This window comes from Leptopilina heterotoma, unplaced genomic scaffold (genome assembly GCF_015476425.1).
Source record: "Leptopilina heterotoma isolate Lh14 unplaced genomic scaffold, ASM1547642v1 Lhet_286, whole genome shotgun sequence".
Taxonomy (NCBI): domain Eukaryota; kingdom Metazoa; phylum Arthropoda; class Insecta; order Hymenoptera; family Figitidae; genus Leptopilina; species Leptopilina heterotoma.
The window spans coordinates 381634-399853 of NW_025110993.1; the positions used below are offsets into that span (position 1 = coordinate 381634).

Below are 18220 nucleotides of genomic sequence, written 5' to 3' on the forward strand. Positions count from 1 at the left end.
AAAAATAATTCAAATTTTCTATATATGTAAATCTTTTTTAGCGATAATTCGCAAATATAACATTTTGGGAAAATAAAAAGATATATTGTTCTGAAAAGTAGCAAACTTTATTTAAAAAATTTATTTGTGAACGAAGTGTATGACTAAAGGTACATTTACACCGTTGGTAGAAATTATAGATAGAAAAAAATATATTATATTATTACGTATAATATATTATTATTATTATTATTATTATTATTATTATTATTATTATTATATTACATTATATTATATTATATAAATTATAGATTTTCCAGATAGGATAGAAATAGTTATTTTCGTATCAAGGGCGCAAAATAGGTGATTGCGACGATGGCGAAATGAAGGGACCGAGGGGACACAATTTCGCGCCCGAGGCGAAGCCGAGGGAGCGAAAGTGTCCCCGAGGTTCCGAAATTTCGCCAGAGTCGTAATCACCTTTGCGCCCATGATGCTAACATAATTTTTTGTCCTAACTGCATGGAAAGTATGTCATTGAGGGCACGAACGATTAAACGCTCATATTAGTTAAAAATTAAACTCTATATAAATGTTAACTCTTTGAAGTCTATAATGATACAAGTTTTAATATAGAAATAAGAAAACAATGTATTCTGAAAATATAGTAATTGACAATTTTTATAACCGAAATGTGAACAAAACCAAATGTGTCATAATTTTTTTTTAGAAAAAATCGAAAAAAAATTGCACATTTTTCTAGACAAAATAAAACAAGTTGAAAATGTTTGCATTTTTATAGTCAACATAAGAAGAAACTCGAAAATATCACATTTTAATGAAGAAAATCGAATAATTAACATGCGGGCGCAAAATACTCTTCCTCCTGCTCGAAGGTAGGGGAAGCGGGCGCAAAATATTTTGCGCCCGCTCGGAGGTAGATGAAGCGGGCGCAAAATATTTTGCGCCCGCTCGGAGGTTGGTGAGCGGGCGCAAATATTTTGCGCCCGCTTCCCCTACCCCTGGGTGGTAATGAGTCACTTTGCGCCCGCTCTAAGTGCCCGAAATGACATACTTTCCGTGCAGGTAGGACAAAAAATTTATTTCTGTCAAGAATGTTAAAATGTAAATTTTACATCACCATGGGAAGCAATGTTTAAAATAAAAAGAATATTAATTTATCAATTAATCTGTACATCACAAAGAATTTCTTATTTCAACTGAAATGAACATTTATTCGTTAGGGGCCATACTTAAATTATGTAACGCTTATTTTTGCCATTTTACATCCTTCCCTCCCCCATGTAACAAATTTTTACATACATTAGCGCCATTTTTATGCTAAGTGTAACAATTATCTTAACCCCCACCCCCTATTATATTCATGATCAATATTAAAAGCACAATTCCTGTATAATTAGTAAAATATTTATTTATATTTATATTATTAAAATATACAGTATATAATAATTATAATAATAATAATAGCATACAGTACACTTGTGTTCATCGATGCCTTCTCTCAGGGAAGGCACAAATTTGACAAGTTTTGCCCAATTTCTATATTATTCTTGAACTAAGATTAGCTTCCGACGCAAAAGTGATCGGCTATATTGAAGTACGAGCATAGCAGTTTGGTCTCCTGTAGTCTATTCTCCATGGCTTTTCCATTGGCTGATTTTTTAGACAGTATAGAAGGTAGGCAAACTTTGTGAAATTAGTGCCTTCTCTGGTAGAAGGCATCGATGAGCACGAGTGTACACTGTAAAAAAATTATAATTTTTTCGAGAGAATACTACTAAAGGTTATGTATACTTTTAATAACGCAGCGCCGACACATAAAATGACGTAAATGAGAATTTTGAAAATTTAAGTTTATTTATTTAAATAATGTATATTTATTATTTTCATTAATACATATACATATATTTTAGCACAATTGCGATGATTACTTTTACCATAAAGAATTCTTAATGTTATATATGTAAATAAAAAAAGTAAAATCACATATTTTTTATCTTATAAATTTAAGGTCATTTACGTTTATAAGATTTATAAAATATGCGTAACTTAGTACGAATAAAAGTTTAGATACTTGTGAATATAGACATATATAAATCAATAATAAAGAATACGGATTATTTTTTACATTATATACAATGAATATAAAATTTTTTAAACAAATATTTTTAAATTATTTGTGAATAAAGGCAGCTCAGCTCTGCTGCGAGAGTAAGAGAGAAAAACATTTAATTTGAATTTTCTGACTCTCTTTCTCTTATGTGTTACCATGACAACCTGCAGTTAATAGAGCTGTGCAAGTACCTTTAATATATATAGCATTTGTGTCATATTCTTGTTTACAAAATTTGCAGAAAAATTTAATTGTTTTTGTATTCAATGCTTCTCAAATATTTCCATTTTACACTCTTTGGTTTTGTCTTTTTTTAAATCTTTAAATATTTAATAAATAAAATAACAACTACTAAATAAAAACACAACGTCGGAAAATCGAATTTACCACAGTGTAATGACAAAAATGAGGTTATGTTACATTCTCTTAATTTCTTGTAGAATTTATCGTCTGTTACACGAAGTAGTATAAGGAGACTTGACGGGTTGAAAAACATGGCCCCAAAACAAGGCGAAGCCTATCTCAAGTTTTCCGGTGTTCGACTGTTCCGCGCGACCTCCTCGGGAAAATTTACAACTAAATAGTGACGTCTGCTTTTAAAGCACTGTGAAGTGTTTACATTTGAATGACATAAATAATAATTTAAATAATTACTTATTATTTAATTATGGGAGCAAAATAAGACTATTTGACAGTACGTATGAAAGCTAACTTTCTTTACAAATAATATTCAGCATTATTTTTTAAAGAGATCATGTTTTTTTGACTGTATTTACATTTATTGTTTTAGGTTATATTTATGTAATTGATTTTCACAGACACGGAAATACATAAATAATTTTTGTTTTTAGATAATATTAATTATTAAAAAGAAAAACAAAGAATCATGGAATATTCGATGGAAAAACTTACATTTGAAGAGTGTAAGATCAAATTTAATAAATCACAATTACCTTCTGATAAGTGGTATCATATGACAAGAAACAAAGAATTTATTTCGTTTATAAAATTGTAAGAATATGATTTTTCATTGTTATAAATTGAGATAGAGGAAAAAGTTTATCATTAATGAAAATTTTTATACTCAAATCTTTAAGAATGACAACTCTATTTTTGGTAACACAATCTTCTTCCAATTTTATATAAAAACTTAAAAAATAATATACCACTTATCAGAAGGTAATTGTGATTTATTAAATTTGATCTTACACTCTTCAAATGTAAGTTTTTCCATCGAATATTCCATGATTCTTTGTTTTTCTTTTTAATAATTAATATTATCTAAAAACAAAAATTATTTATGTATTTTCGTGTCTGTGAAAATCAATTACATAAATATAACCTAAAACAATAAATGTAAATACAGTCAAAAAAACATGATCTCTTTAAAAAATAATGCTGAATATTATTTGAAAAGAAAGTAAGCTTTCATACGTACTGTCAAATAGTCTTATTTTGCTCCCATAATTAAATAATAAGTAATTATTTAAATTATTATTTATGTCATTCAAATGTAAACACTTCACAGTGCTTTAAAAGCAGACGTCACTATTTAGTTGTAAATTTTCCCGAGGAGGTCGCGCGGAACAGTCGAACACCGGAAAACTTGAGATAGGCTTCGCCTTGTTTAGGGGCCATGTTTTTTTGAACTTTACATGGGCGTTAAGTCTCCTTATACTACTTCGTGGTCTGTTATATTCTCGGCATTGTGCTTTCTTCTCAACATGGGACTGTACCCTTAGAATACTATGTATGAACATGGCCGCCGTCATATAGTTTAGGCCTAAACGGAATGAACAGCATGAGAAAGAAAAGGACACAGACGGCTTCTGTCATTTTCTTTTGCTTTGTCCTGTTCCCGTATCCGTATTCATTCTGCGAGTCACAACGCAACGAAGACGCGACGCGTCCCAATGCTAATCAAATGGGAACGCGTCGCGTCTTCGTTGCGTTTTGCCTCGTTTTAGCTCATTCTAGAACGGCCGAAATGAACTGAGTTGGAGTATTGGAGTAAGAGAGATAGACTGGTATATCTGTCTTTCTTACTCCAATGAAAAATTTTCCGATCTGGACAATTTTAACAAAAGGTGTAAATGCTCCCTCAGAGCCAAACATATTTGGTAACGTTAATTTTCACAACCTCGCTCGCCTAAAAATTTGGAAGTGTGCAAGCACCTTTAGGGTGTAATCAACGCTGTGTTTTGCATTGAATAATGAGAGAGAGAAAGAAAGATATATACTTCTGTCCTTCTTATGCTGCCTCTACAATACAGAAAAAAGTTGAGAAACGCGCGACGCGGACGCGAAACGTGAGAAATTGCCATGTATTTTTCTCGCGTTTCGCGTCTACGTTGCGCGTTTCTCACTTTTTTTCGCTATGTAGATACAGCTTTACACTCAGGCTGGAATCCCATGATAGCGTTTTGCGTTTTGTAACTAGGCCATGAGTGTGAGAGAGATACAGATATATGTTTGCTCTATTTGCACTCATGGCCTAGTTACAAAACGCTACCATGGGACTCAAGCCTCACTGCTCAACGCAAAACGTAGTGTTTGAACTCAAGCATGTAAACACAGCCTAAATGTTACATTACGCTTTTGCTCGCATGATACTGTAATGGTACGATCACAGTTCTCCGTGCACCGCTCATGTTTGCAAGTTGTCACTCTTATATATCACCGTGGCCATCTGTGAACAACTCCTTATTTATATAAGTTAATGTGAAAACCCTTACTTTTTTGTACATTGTGATGAAACAAGTGTTGCCAGATACTACTTGTAATATTAAAGTACGTACGAAGCATTCCTTATAAACATATATGACATACCTATACACTGAAAAGAAAATTCGGCATAATGTGTATTTTACTTAGGCAATTTTTTTTTGCCTAAGAACAAAAGCAATACACGCAAAGTAATTGCTTCTTTAAAAAAAGTAACTTGTGTTTCAGTTAATAAGGTTAAAATCACAACACAAATTTTTATTTAAATAATTAAAAAGTACGGCATTAAGTAATAATGTTTTACCTTTTTATTAATTACACTGTAAAAAAATCTTGTGTCAATTTACAATGTCCGACGCTGGAAAGTTTGGCCACTAGTCCGACGTGTTATTTTTACACGCCGACTGTAATCTACATAACCTGCAAATATTTTTGAAATAATATTTTCAATCGTAACTTTTTGTATTGATGAAATATAGCCCAAAACTTTCTGTAATATTATTATTTACTTATAAATTAGCATATACTTTCTGTAAATTTACATTATATGCACTTTTTTAGAGTTATTTATAGAAACTTAAAAATTTTTTGAAAATTTTAAAGGAATAAGAATATTACATTCGCTATGTAATTGTACAGTTCGTGCGACGTAATATTACGTAAAAATGTAAAAATACACGCAATGTAAAAATACACGTTGGACGTGTGGCCATACTTTCCAACGTTGGACAACGTAAATTTACACAAACTTGTTAAATTACATAGTCACATTATGTAAAAATACTGTGAATAGTAAAACTACATTTTGGAACGAAATAAATTTACTACGTACAATCTATAATTTTGATGTGTGAAATTACAAGCCTCGTGTTATTCTATACCAACTTTTTTTACAGTGTACATTTGCAATTCGAGTGAAAAGGAACTTTTATTGTTATTATTATTACATTAATAATATTTTACTGTAATTAAATAAAGAAAATAATACACTTGATCAATTTCAATAACAGTTAAAACCAAAATTATTAAGCTTTAGGCTGGAGTCCCATGATAGTGTTTCGCGTTGCGTTTTGTAACTAGGCCATGAGTGTGAGAGAGATAAAGATATACAGTAAGAAAAGCTATCCGTCAGTCATAGGAAAGTATGGGAATCGCATAAGTCTGTCTCACTCCCACTCATGGGATATGACTGACGTGCTAGGTTTTCGTACTGTATGTTTGCTCTATTTGCACTCATTGCCTAGTTACAAAACGCAACGCAAAACGCTACCATGGGACTCCAGCCTCAGGGTGCAGTCCCATGACAGCGTTTTGAGTTGAGTTTTGTAATTAGGCCATGAATGGAAATATAGCGAACATGTATCTTCATCTCTCTCACACTCATGGTTTTTTTTCTATTCGACAGAAAGGAAGTGAAAGTGCTTGCACACTTCCAAATTTTTTGGCGAGCGATGTCGTTAAAATTAACGTTACTAAATATGATTGGCTTTGACAAAAGTTTATTTTTACTCCGCTTTAAGGAGAGCCAATCATATTTCGTGACGTGAGTTTCACGATCGTGAAAACTCGATGCTTGCCCAAAAATTTGGAAGTGTGCAAGCATCTTAATTGCTTAACCCAAATACCAAAGGTATGTAAGCACCTTTACTCTAGTGAAGGCCTTTCTCCAATAGGTTTCAAAAAGTGTGCAAATGACTGCGTTGCGTTGATTTTAGCATGTGTTGCTATAGCAACCGACGCAGACGCAGTCCTTCGCACACTTTTTAAAACCTATTGGAGAAAGGCCTTTAAGGCTGTCTGTGTTACCATAGCAACCGACGCAACGCAGAGTTTTGTGAACCTATTGGAGAAAGGCCTTTAGGTCTATTCATGATGTAATCACAACAGTCGATTGCTCACGTGTCATGCCTGTAACCTCTGTAGCTGCAGATTTCAGAAGCTATTGGGGTGTACTTCCCGAATGTGACTGTACTTCCCGAATGTGACTAACTTCTTTAGTCGTTGTAGGCATCAAAGTTCTATCTGGGAAGCCCCTTTGAACGTTTTCCATGTGTATTTAATTATTTTTTATAATTAAAATTATTATATATTATTATCAGTCCAAGTTGAATGAAACCTCTAATCATAAACATTGACAAGATAGTGAGAGAAAAGGATAAAAGATCCACTCTTTTTCCTCTCATGTAAAAGATTATAATTAGATGTTTTATTCTGATAAGATTTATTATTACTCTCTAATTCTGAATTAGTAGAAATTTTACCTTTTATTAGTAGGTTAATGTTTTACTAATGAATTAGTATAATTATTAAATTGCTTCCTCATAAAGGAAGCTTTGTATTAGCAAAATTTTGGATTGCCATTTTTTGACATATTTATAAAATTTTTTTTATTATGCCTAATACTTTAGTACTTTATATATGCACAGGAAACGAATCCGCACTATTTCATTAGTAGAAAACTACTAATTCAGATTTAGAGAGTAGGTGGACGACTTTTCCCCATTTCAATTAGTAATATTCTACTAAGAATTAGTAGAATTTTACTAATTCAGATTTAGATCATTGACAGTGACTATGCTTCGCGTATGTAAAATAAATTTGGATATTATCTACAATAATTAAATATAAAGTGAAACGTAGGTCGTTCGTTATCTCAGAAATTGACCATTATAAATTAATAAATTTTGCATTTATTCCTGTCCCAAGAACTATGTCTTATAATAAGTTGTTAAAAGTAAACTGCTTTTTCGTAAGTACTGTAAATTTTCCAGTTTGTCTCCATTAGTCAAGAAACTTTGCTAATTTGGTGAACATTTGTCGGATTAGTGACTTAGTGTATAGAAAATAGTAAAAAATACAAAAGGTTCCCTTTATTTCCGGTGGTTGCAATGTGAAAATTGTAAATTCTAGTGTGATTTTATACAAAAATTAATAATCTCGGTCTCTCCTTGTACTAAAACCGAACACAACTCGGTTCGGTTCGAATTTTATAGTAACTCGAATGCCGAATATTCGACTTCCGAACTGGGCTAACTCGAATGTCGAATTTTTCGACATCGGTTCGAATTATTTTGCACAGCTCTACTGCTTACTATTTTTTAATTTGATAAGATTTTTAATTTCACAACATAATTTAAACGTTTAATTTTTTCTCATTTTTTATTGTCATAATTAGTAATACGTTATTGAGTTAGAAAAGGACAGAGATATATTTGTGTCCTTGTCTATCTCATGCGTCTCGTTCTCGAACGACTTTCGCGAACCTATTGTGTGTTGGACTTTATGGTGGCGCCTGCCTGCAGAAAACACATGAGAGTAAGAGAGTTAGATAAGTCAAATTCTATATTTCTCTCCTTTACTCTAGTTGCGACTGCTTGCACGCGCAGGAAGTCGCCAAAGGTGTGAATGCGCCATAAACGCAACTAGATTCGTTAGAACCAATCAAATTTAACCCCTTACTGGTGATTGCAAATGATCCGTGTGCGTGTGGACAAAACAACTCAAGTGAAACATCTAACAATAACAAAAACAAACAGAAGTGGAACTTTTTGAATGTTCAACAAGTGTTTTGTGAATATTAGTCATTGGAGAATTTCTTCATATTTAAAAACTTTACTCTGGAGTTATAATCATACAACATATTTTCGTGCGTATAAAACGTGTTGTGACAGGATCTTTCTACTAAGTTTCTGAAGTTTCGTGCATGATTATATTTACTGCATATAGTGCGAATGAAAGTGGAAATCAAAACATCAAAGGTAAGAAATTGAATAATTGTTTATCACAAGGCTTCATCAGGGTTGCCACAGGTCAGGGAAATCAGGTAATTCAGGGAAAAGTCAGGAAAAGTAAAATTGGTCAGGGAAAAGTGAGGGATTTTTATTTAAGTAACTGGAAAAAATTGAATTTTTGAGAAGTTACAAATGATTGCAGAAATTCAATTATGTTCAAAAATTAAAAAAATTCTCATAAAAATTCAATTATCTTTAAAAATAATAAAATTCTTCTCCAAATTTCAATTATTTTCGAAAATTTTAATAAAATTCTTTGCAAAATTTCAATTATTTTCAAAAATTTTTCTCAATTCAATGATTTTCAATATCTACAGTTTTAATAAAAATTTTCAAAAGAATTTAATTATTTAAAAATAATTTTTTGATAAAATTCTAAGCAAACTTCGCAATAATTCAACTAGTTTCATAAATAATAACATTTTATACAAACATTCAATTATTTTCATGAATAATGAAATTCATCACAGAATTTCAATTACTTTTTAATACAATTGTAATTAAATTTCTCGAAAAATTTAATTATTCTTGAAAATTTTATTAAAATTTCTGGAAAAAATTAAAATTTGTTGATACAATTCTTTTTGATAATTTAGTTTCGACAAACATTCATCTATTCAATAAATTATTTATTTTTGTATTTAAATAATTGAATACTTGTAGAATTTTCCAATAAAAATTGATTTTAAAATGAATTTCAGTTAAAATTTGAGATAATAAATTATCCTCAAGTTTTGAACGTTCAAATTAACGAAATATTTTTTATTGAAGACATTTTTTATAAATTACTAATCACAAAAAATTTTAAAACTGAAATATTTACGGTTAGAAACTCAGTTATTAATTTTTTGGATAGTGATGCAAAATAATTGCAATAAAAATTTAATTTGAAGAAGAAATAAATAAATTTCGTTCATTTGAACGTTCAGAACTTTAGGATCTTGATAATAATTGAATATTAAAAGCATTATAGTCTGAATTTTTAAGAATACATACATAATTGAATGCTTTCAAAGAATTTTAACAAAATTTTTGAAAATAGTGACATTTTTCAAAGAATTTACTTAAAATTGTATTAAAAATAATTGAAATCCTAAAAGTAATGGAATCTTTGTGAAGAATTTTGTTATTTTTTAAAATAATTGCATTAAAACTTTCGAAATAATTAAATAATATTAAAAAATTCATTCTGGTCAAAAATAGAAAAAAGTTTTGAAGGTTTCGTGGTATAATTTATGAGTCAAACAAAAAAAAACACTAAAAATTCAGAATTTTCTTCTGAATTCTAAAAATATAATTTTTTCAGTACTTTTAATAAAAATCTCTAACTTTTTCCTGAATTCCCTGATCTCTGGCAACCCTATACAGTGGTTTTTTTCTTACAGTTATAATTCCAAAATAGTAAACTACAATCTTAAAATAGTAAAATACAATTTTACAATAGTAAGATTAGATTAGCTACTATTTTTTTGTACGTTATTAATTTTTGTTCTTTTCGCAGGTGCATATCAGTTATAAATCCAATTAAATCTAAATCTCGATCGGTTGAATCATGGAGAGGTCTAATTATACGAATAAGGCATTTAACACTAACAGCATATGACAAAGCACTTTTACGATTTAGAGAAATTATTAAGGAGCATCGCGAGAAGCGAAATCAACTCGGTTGGAATTTTTGCCATTATTTTCTTCTACAAGTGAGACTTTTTTTCTAAATTAAGAATGAAGAATTTTTTAGTAAAATGTATATTTAAATATTGAAATTTGTATTTTTGCAGGAAGAACTTGTATTTGTATTAGAAGTCTTAGGTTTACATGGCGGGACTTTGATACAATATGATGAATTAGACGCACTTTTCACACAGTTTGAACTCAACTAAAATGTCGGAGGTGAGCTTTTTCTTTTTATTTCCAAAAAACTATTTTTTTTTAATTTCTTACTTATTTTATTCTAATGAATTCGGTTATAATTCCTATAAATTTTACATTCAGAAATAAATATCAAGATTCGCGGTAGAGAATCGCCGCCAAGTAAAAAAAAAATATCGGCTATTTTTCGATAAAATTGAATAACTCGAGTAAATCTTAACCGATTTGGCTCATTCTTTTTTTGTTGGATAAAGAATCAAAAAAGAAATAATTCTGTCAAGTTTATTTGAATATTTTTGATATTTTTATAGAATTTAAGCTAGGAAAACCGAAAAAATAGCCATTTTTTGAGATTTAGACAAACGTGGAGCGTAAACTCCTAAATGGATTTCTAGAATATTATTAATTAGGTCAAAATCTCGATATACATTTCAGGAAATTGATTGATTTTTGAAAATCAACGATTTTCAATATCTACAATTTTAATAAAATTCCATAAAAGAATTTTGATAAAATTCTTCGCAAACAGTCAATTTTTTTATAAGTAATAAAATCTTCACAGGAATTGAATTATTTTAAATATTTCAAAAATTTTTCGAAAAAAATGAATTTAAAAGTTTTATATAAAATTCTATCGCAAGAATTCAATTATTTTCATAAATAATAAAATTCTTCTCGGAAATTCAATTATTTATAAAAAAAATTGATAAATTCTTTCTCTAATTCTTCACAATTATTCAATTATTTTCATAAATAATAAATTTTTCAGAAATTCAATTATTTTTATAAAAATTGATAAATTCTTTAAAAGAATTAAATTTTTGAGAAACATTCAATTATTAAATTGAAATCGTTGAAAATTTTAGTTGTAAAACTAATAATATTTAAATTTTTACTTTTAAAAATTATTAATTTATTGTTTTTTAATTCCTGTAAACAATTTAAATTAAATTTTATATTTTAACTAGTTTTATTTGTTTTCCTTTAAAAATTACTTTCAAATACAATTGTATTTTTGAAGAATTTTATATAAATATATAGATCATAATTTTCAAAAATTTGGAATTGTAGTTCTCAGCAGGATTAGAGAAAAAATATATAGCTAAAAATATAGCTACTTTTTGATACTTTTTTAAAATTAATTATCGAATATGAAGTCTGAATTCCTTTCTTTTCGAATGTTTTTAATTTAATTTCCATGTTATTTTAATTTCCAGACACGGCGGTTTGGCTCAGTACACCGTTGATCATCAATTGAGACTGATGTTGGCTGAATGTAAAGCTTCCTTATTAGATCTAAGGAGTTATTTGTTCGGCAGACAGGCGGCAATGTTATTGCTACGCAATATGCCTTGGGAGGTAATTTACAGTCTTTTACGAAAAATTATAATTAATACCGAAATCTAAAAAAAAATTGCAAATTTCCCAATAGATTGCGCAAAGGTGTTTATCATTCATTGACAATACACTCATCGAACTTCAAATTTTGGAAATTCAAAAACCAGAAGGTGCTGTCGAATGTTGGGCTTTTCTCTGTGCTTTAGAAGTTCTTCACGCCTGTCAATTGTCGATGTCAAATTCAGAGAATAATCAACAAGTTGATCTCTGTTCTGTACATACCGCAAGTTTATGGCCAGTTGCCAAAGGTAAGGTTTGAATTAAATAAACAATTTTTTTGTATTTTTTATCGACTGAAGCGACTTTTTTGCTCCTTAAAGTCGTTCCGAGGCCTGATTTCTTAAAATTTGACATTTGTAACATTTATTTAGAATAAGAAAATATTTAAATTTTAGTTGGAGTCTTTGGGAAAATTGTGTGGTCTCATGCCGGGCAGTGAACCATCGAGTGAACAATTACACACGGTTGTTTATTTAATTGCCGGAATTGGCGATTCAGAACCACAAGCAATGGGAAAACCAAAAACAAATGATAAATTAAAAGAGGCATTGTCCTCGAAGGAGGCATTTAAAAGACAATTTCTTGAGCACGCTGAATTGGCAATGGGAACTTATAAGCATATAGGACATATAAGATCGGCGCGTTTAATTGGCAAGGATCTTGCAAATTTTTATACTGAATTAAATGAAAATCAAAAGGCCGTTGCATTTTTCTCCGATGCCTTACAAACATAATATACGGACGAAGGATGGTTAAATTTAGCGGCACAAACATTTCGAGGAATTATTGGTCTATATGAAATTATTGTCTTCCCAAAAACCATTGCTCAGTGAATTAATGGACTGTTTCACAATACTCAGTATGGAAGTTAATGTTACGGACAAAGTGGTTCAAGATTGTATAGTTAGTATAGAAATTATTGTACAAAGTTCACTACCAAGAGGAGTGAAATGTAATCTTGCTTCAGCATCCATTGAAGAAATACAGAAGCCCCAGGTGCCTAATAGAAAAAAAGGAACGAAATTACCAATCGAACCACAAAAGGATTTGTAAATATCTCAAATCAAATTTTTAATTAAATTAAAAAATTATTTATTATTTATTAAAAAATTATTTCTATTTGTTTCTTCTTTAAATTTTATTTAATTCATTGATTTTAATTTCAGATTATTAAAGTGTACAATAGACGTAAAGAAATCAATATACAAGAGTTTATTAACAACAATGAATTCATTTTTCGAAGAACAACAGGACAAAAGTTTATTTCTTGCCAAGATAAATCCACAAATTGTAAAAATACCAATAAGACGATCGGACAGCACGAAACATCGAAAACCGTCCACAAATGTAAAATGTGATTTTGATAATTCTCTTGTCAGTGATGAATTTATAGTGGAGCCGGGACTAAATGCACTGATAATTAAACGAAAATTTGAACAACCAGGTTTTTATAAAGTTGGTCCGAGATTATTGTTTCAAGTGGCAAAAACACAACCAACAGTTTCATTAAATTCAACGAGGGATTTATTAGCCGGTCTTGTGCAGAATGTAGAATTAATTATTTCTAGTGATAGTTTGCAAATAACGAAAAATGATGTTTTAAAATTGAGAACATCGCGTGGATTCACATTACGAATTGATGACGCCGAATCATCGGGACACAAGGAATATAATATTAATTTACCAGAATGTGAACCATTTCAAATAGAGAAAATTCCATTGAAAGTGTTCGTTGATCTTCCACCAAAAAGGGATAATCGTCCATAGAGCACAAGGTATTTTAATTATATAAATTTGACGCTCCTTCTCAAAATGGTACTTTAGTTTCTTGTACCTTTTGTCGACAGGGTTGCCACAAGTCAGGGAAATCAGGGAAAAGTAAGGGATTTTTATTTAAGTAACTGGAAAAAATTGAATTTTGGAGAAGTTACAAATTACTGGAGAAATTCAATTATTTTCAAAATTAATAAAATTCTTCGAAGAAATTCAATTATATTCAAAAATTTTTAAAAATTCTCATAGGAATTCAATTATCTTTAAAAATAATAAAATTCTTCTCCAAATTTCAATTATTTTCAAAAATTGTAATAAAATTCTTTCCAAAATTTCAATTATTTTCAAAAAATTTTTCTCAATTCAATGATTTTCATTATCTACAGTTTTAAAACAATTTTTCAAAAGAATTCAATTATTTAAAAAAAATTTTTTGATAAAATTCAAAGCAAACTTCGCAATAATTCAATTATTTTCATAAATAATAACATTTTATACAAACATTCAATTATTTTCATGAATAATAAAATTCAATTCATTTATTATAATTGAAATCCTCAGAAAAATGTTATAATTAATGAAAATAATGGAATTCTTATAATGGATTTCATCAAATTGTTCTTTAAATAATTGAATTGATATGGAAAATTGTATTACTTGTAAAAATAATTGAATTTATGCAACGAAATTTATTACATTTTATTTAAATAATTATATTCTGTTAAAAACTTGTATTAAAAATGTAAATTCTGAAAAGTTTTAAATTTCAGCGAAGAATTTCATTATTAGTAAAATGTACCTTTAATTTTTGCAAAAAATTTTTGAAGATAATTTTATTTTTCGAGATATTTATCTAAAATTGTATTAAAAATAATTGAATTCTTGCTTAGAATTTTATTATAATTTTTGTAAATAATTTAATTTTTTTTGAAAAATTTTATGGGAATTAAAATTTTTATAAAACATAATGATATCAATCACTCCGAGTCTAACACTCAGAGTAATTGATATCTTCGTGTTTTATAATAATATTCTTATAAGTTGTTTAATTTTAAAAATGTTTGAATTTGAATGTTTTGAAGAATTCTAATTCCTATAAAAAAATAACAATTAAATACTTAATTAAAAATTTTGTTATTCATGTTTGGGAATAATTTTACAATTTAAGAAATTCGTAAGTAAATGTAATAGAATGTTTTTTTGAGTATCTAATAATTTTTAGAGTAAATCAGAATATTCTTTATGGTCAGGGAAAAAGTGAAAATTTTGTATCAGAGAAGAGTCAGGGAAAAATAAAATTAAATATTTGTGGCAACCCTGTTAATAAAATGTCATCATAGTACACACTGTACCTAAAAATTAATATTATAAATTTTAAATTAAGTCAAAAGTTAAGATAATGTAGAAAGTGCAACAAGTGAAAATTAATTTAAAATATGAAAATTTTAAAATATAAGAATATCTTTAGTAGATATCATTCTTTTTTTAATATTAATTCAGAATCTAGTAATATTAAAAATTATTCCTAAAAAACATGTCTTTATAGATTTGTCAAAAATATTTATAATTTCTTTTAAATAATACTATTTCTTACTATTTATGTGAATATGTCAATATGTTAAAGTCAAAACTACTTTTCTTCTGTATCTACACATATAAAATATGCTTAGATATATTTTAAAGAGATGGAAATTATATAATATTTTGAAAATTTTTTAGCTTGTACTCTTTTAATTAAAAATATTGCAGTGTTGAATGACTATGAAACAGGTTTATTAGCGCGTATGAAATTTACGATACTTTTTAAATTATTATTTAAATAGACAAAATATGATTGAATATGATTAACTACGCGTAGTTAATCAACAACTTAATTATTAATTTCGCTAACGTATTTTAGAAAGTAAAAAGATCATCATGGAGCAGAAGTTTATTCAGAGAAACAAAATTTGACACAAATAAACCCACGAAAGGAAGTGCTTCAACGATGGAAAATTTGAATGAAGGATATTGGATTCGGAGAAGTGTCCACATCGACATCCTGATCGATAAATGAGGTTAGTTGAAATATGTACTACTTTACAAAGTTTTGTTTAAAAAATTTATTTTAACAATCGCGCTACCAACTATTTTTTGTATAATGTCTAACAATGTCCACCCCGAGTAGCCAACATGTTTTTTTGTATATTACATAAAAGTCCAAAATTTATCAAAAATTTTTTTTATGTATTTTAATTATTTTCAAAAAATTTCCTCAAGAAAATTATTTTCAATATTTATTATTTAATAAAAATTTTATGCAACTCTACGCAAGCTTTTTAATTTTTTCATAAAATAATTAAAATTTTACAAGAATTAAATTATTTATTTTTTAGAAATAATAAAATTTTTACAGAGATTCAATTATTTTCGTTAATATTAAAATTCTTTTTAGGAACTTAATTATTTTCACAAATAATAAAACTCATCGCAGAATTTCAATTATTTTTAATACAATTTAAATAATAATTGAATTCTCGAAGAATTGTTTAATAAAAATTAATTTAAAAATAAACTTCAGTTAAAATTGTAGATAATAATAATTCTATATTAAATAAATTAAAAAGTTATAAACTTTAAATTTTGCATGAATTAAATTAAAAATTTTAAAGAACTAAAATTTTTGAAAATATTTCTAAAAAATTAAATATTAGAGAATTTACAAAAGATTGGAAAAATTCAATTATTTTTAAAAGTATTAAAATTCTTCGCAGTAATTTAAGTATTTAAAATTTTTTTGAAAATTACAACTATTTTTATTAAATAATAAAATTCTTATTCAATAAATTCAATAAAATTTAATTGTTTTTAAATAATTTAATAAAATTGTTGACAAAATTTTAATTATTTTTAAAATTTTTTCTGAATTCAATAATGATTTCACAGGCACACAAAAAAAAAAGTGTCGTGGCCGAGACACTACAGTAGTATATTCCCATGTATTTTTGGCCGCTGAATCCGAATCTGAAGTCCGAATGCTCAAATTGGTTCTTTTTTTTGAGTTATACTCAAAAAACGACTCAAAACACGAATTTGAACCAAAAAAAATAAAAATTTTTTTTGTGACATGACAATAGCATATTTTCATGTATTTTTTCCCGCTGAATCCGGATTCGAAGTCAGAATTGACAGATGTGCTCAAAATTTTGAGCTAAACTCAAAAAACCGAATTAAAATGACGAAAATGAAAAATTTTTTCTGCGACACTGCAAAAGTATATTCCTATGTATTTTTTCACGCTGAATCCGAATTCGAAGTCAAAATTGACAGATTTGCTCAAAATTTTGAGATAAACTCAAAAAACGACTCAAAAAAGACTCAAAAAACCGAATTAAGATGAAAAAAATTTTTTATGACACTATACTACTATATTCCGTACTCATGTACTTTTTTCCGCTGAATCCGAATTCGCAGTCAGAATTGACAGATTTGCTCAAAATTTTGAGATAAGCTCAAAGAACTGATAAAAAAAACGATTTAAAATAAAGAAATGGAGATTTTTTGCTATGACACTACATTACAGTATTTCCATATCGGATCTCGCATTTAAAGTCAGAATTGACAGATTTCTGACTGATTTGCTCAAAATTTTGAGATATACTCAAAAAACTGATAAAAATGTAATTTAATATGAATAAAGGAAATTTTTTGCTATGACACTACACTAGTGTATTCCCATGTATTTCTTCACTGTGATTCCAAAGTCAGAATTTTCAAAGTGGCTCAAAATTTTGGATTTCATTAAAAGTGCTCAAAAGCATGCATGCTTGTACCTGTAACCAGGGTTTGAGTTCTAAAAAATTTTATGTCATTCTGATAATTCTAACTTCGAATTTGTATTCAGCGTATATAAAATTCATGAGAATACACTACCGAATACCAAAAAAATGAACTCTTTTGCATTAAATTAAATTTTGAGCATTTTTGGATTTAACTTAAAATTTTGAGCCAATTTAATAATTTTAACTTTGAATTTAGAAGCAGAAGTAAAAACATGATAATATACTAATGTAGTGTACTAGCAAGAAAAGTAGAGTTTCTTGACTTTAATTTTTGTAACTTAACAGATTTTCTTGTGTGTCTCAAAATTTTGAGCCATTAGAATAATTCTGACTTCAAATGCGAGATCCGAGTGTAAAAATATATGGAAATACTGTAATGTAGTGTCATAGCAAAAAATTTCCATTTCTTTATTTTAATTCGCTTTTTTTATCAATTCTTTGAGCTTATCTCAAAATTTTGACTCAAATTTTGACTCAAAATTCTGACTGCGAATTCGGATTCAGCGGGAAAAAGTACATGAGTACGGAATATAGTAGTATAGTGTCATAAAAAATTTTTTTCATCTTAATTCGGTTTTTTGAGTCTTTTTTTGAGTGGTTTTTTGAGTTTATCTCAAAATTTTGAGCAAATCTGTCAATTTTGACTTCGAATTTGGATTCAGCGTGAAAAAATACATAGGAATATACTTTTGCAGTGTCACAGAAAAAATTTTTCATTTTCGTCATTTTAA

At 28.2% G+C, this 18220-nt stretch overlaps 2 protein-coding genes across 3 annotated transcripts in view; both read left to right on the top strand.

Moving 5' to 3' along the window:
- The window catches only part of LOC122504264 (MICAL-like protein 1), a 90927-nt gene that overhangs the window by 29352 nt on the left and 43355 nt on the right, over positions 1-18220 (top strand). The window lies entirely within an intron of this gene.
- LOC122504269 (trafficking protein particle complex subunit 10-like) lies at positions 8067-12426 on the top strand. Its single transcript, XM_043615295.1, has 6 exons — positions 8067-8595; positions 10130-10325; positions 10407-10518; positions 11715-11856; positions 11930-12143; positions 12291-12426. Exons 4-6 carry the CDS (start codon positions 11761-11763, stop codon positions 12332-12334), a joined length of 354 nt encoding a protein of 117 aa, XP_043471230.1. The 5' UTR covers positions 8067-8595; positions 10130-10325; positions 10407-10518; positions 11715-11760; the 3' UTR covers positions 12335-12426.

Bases quoted from the DNA above. Each gene is read 5' to 3' on its own strand.
- LOC122504269 (XM_043615295.1), top strand. From the start codon at position 11,761: ATGTTGGCTGAATGTAAAGCTTCCTTATTAGATCTAAGGAGTTATTTG. The intron at 11,857-11,929 runs GTAATTTACAGT...ATTTCCCAATAG, and splicing joins TACGCAATATGCCTTGGGAG to ATTGCGCAAAGGTGTTTATC. The intron at 12,144-12,290 runs GTAAGGTTTGAA...TTTAAATTTTAG, and splicing joins TTTATGGCCAGTTGCCAAAG to TTGGAGTCTTTGGGAAAATT.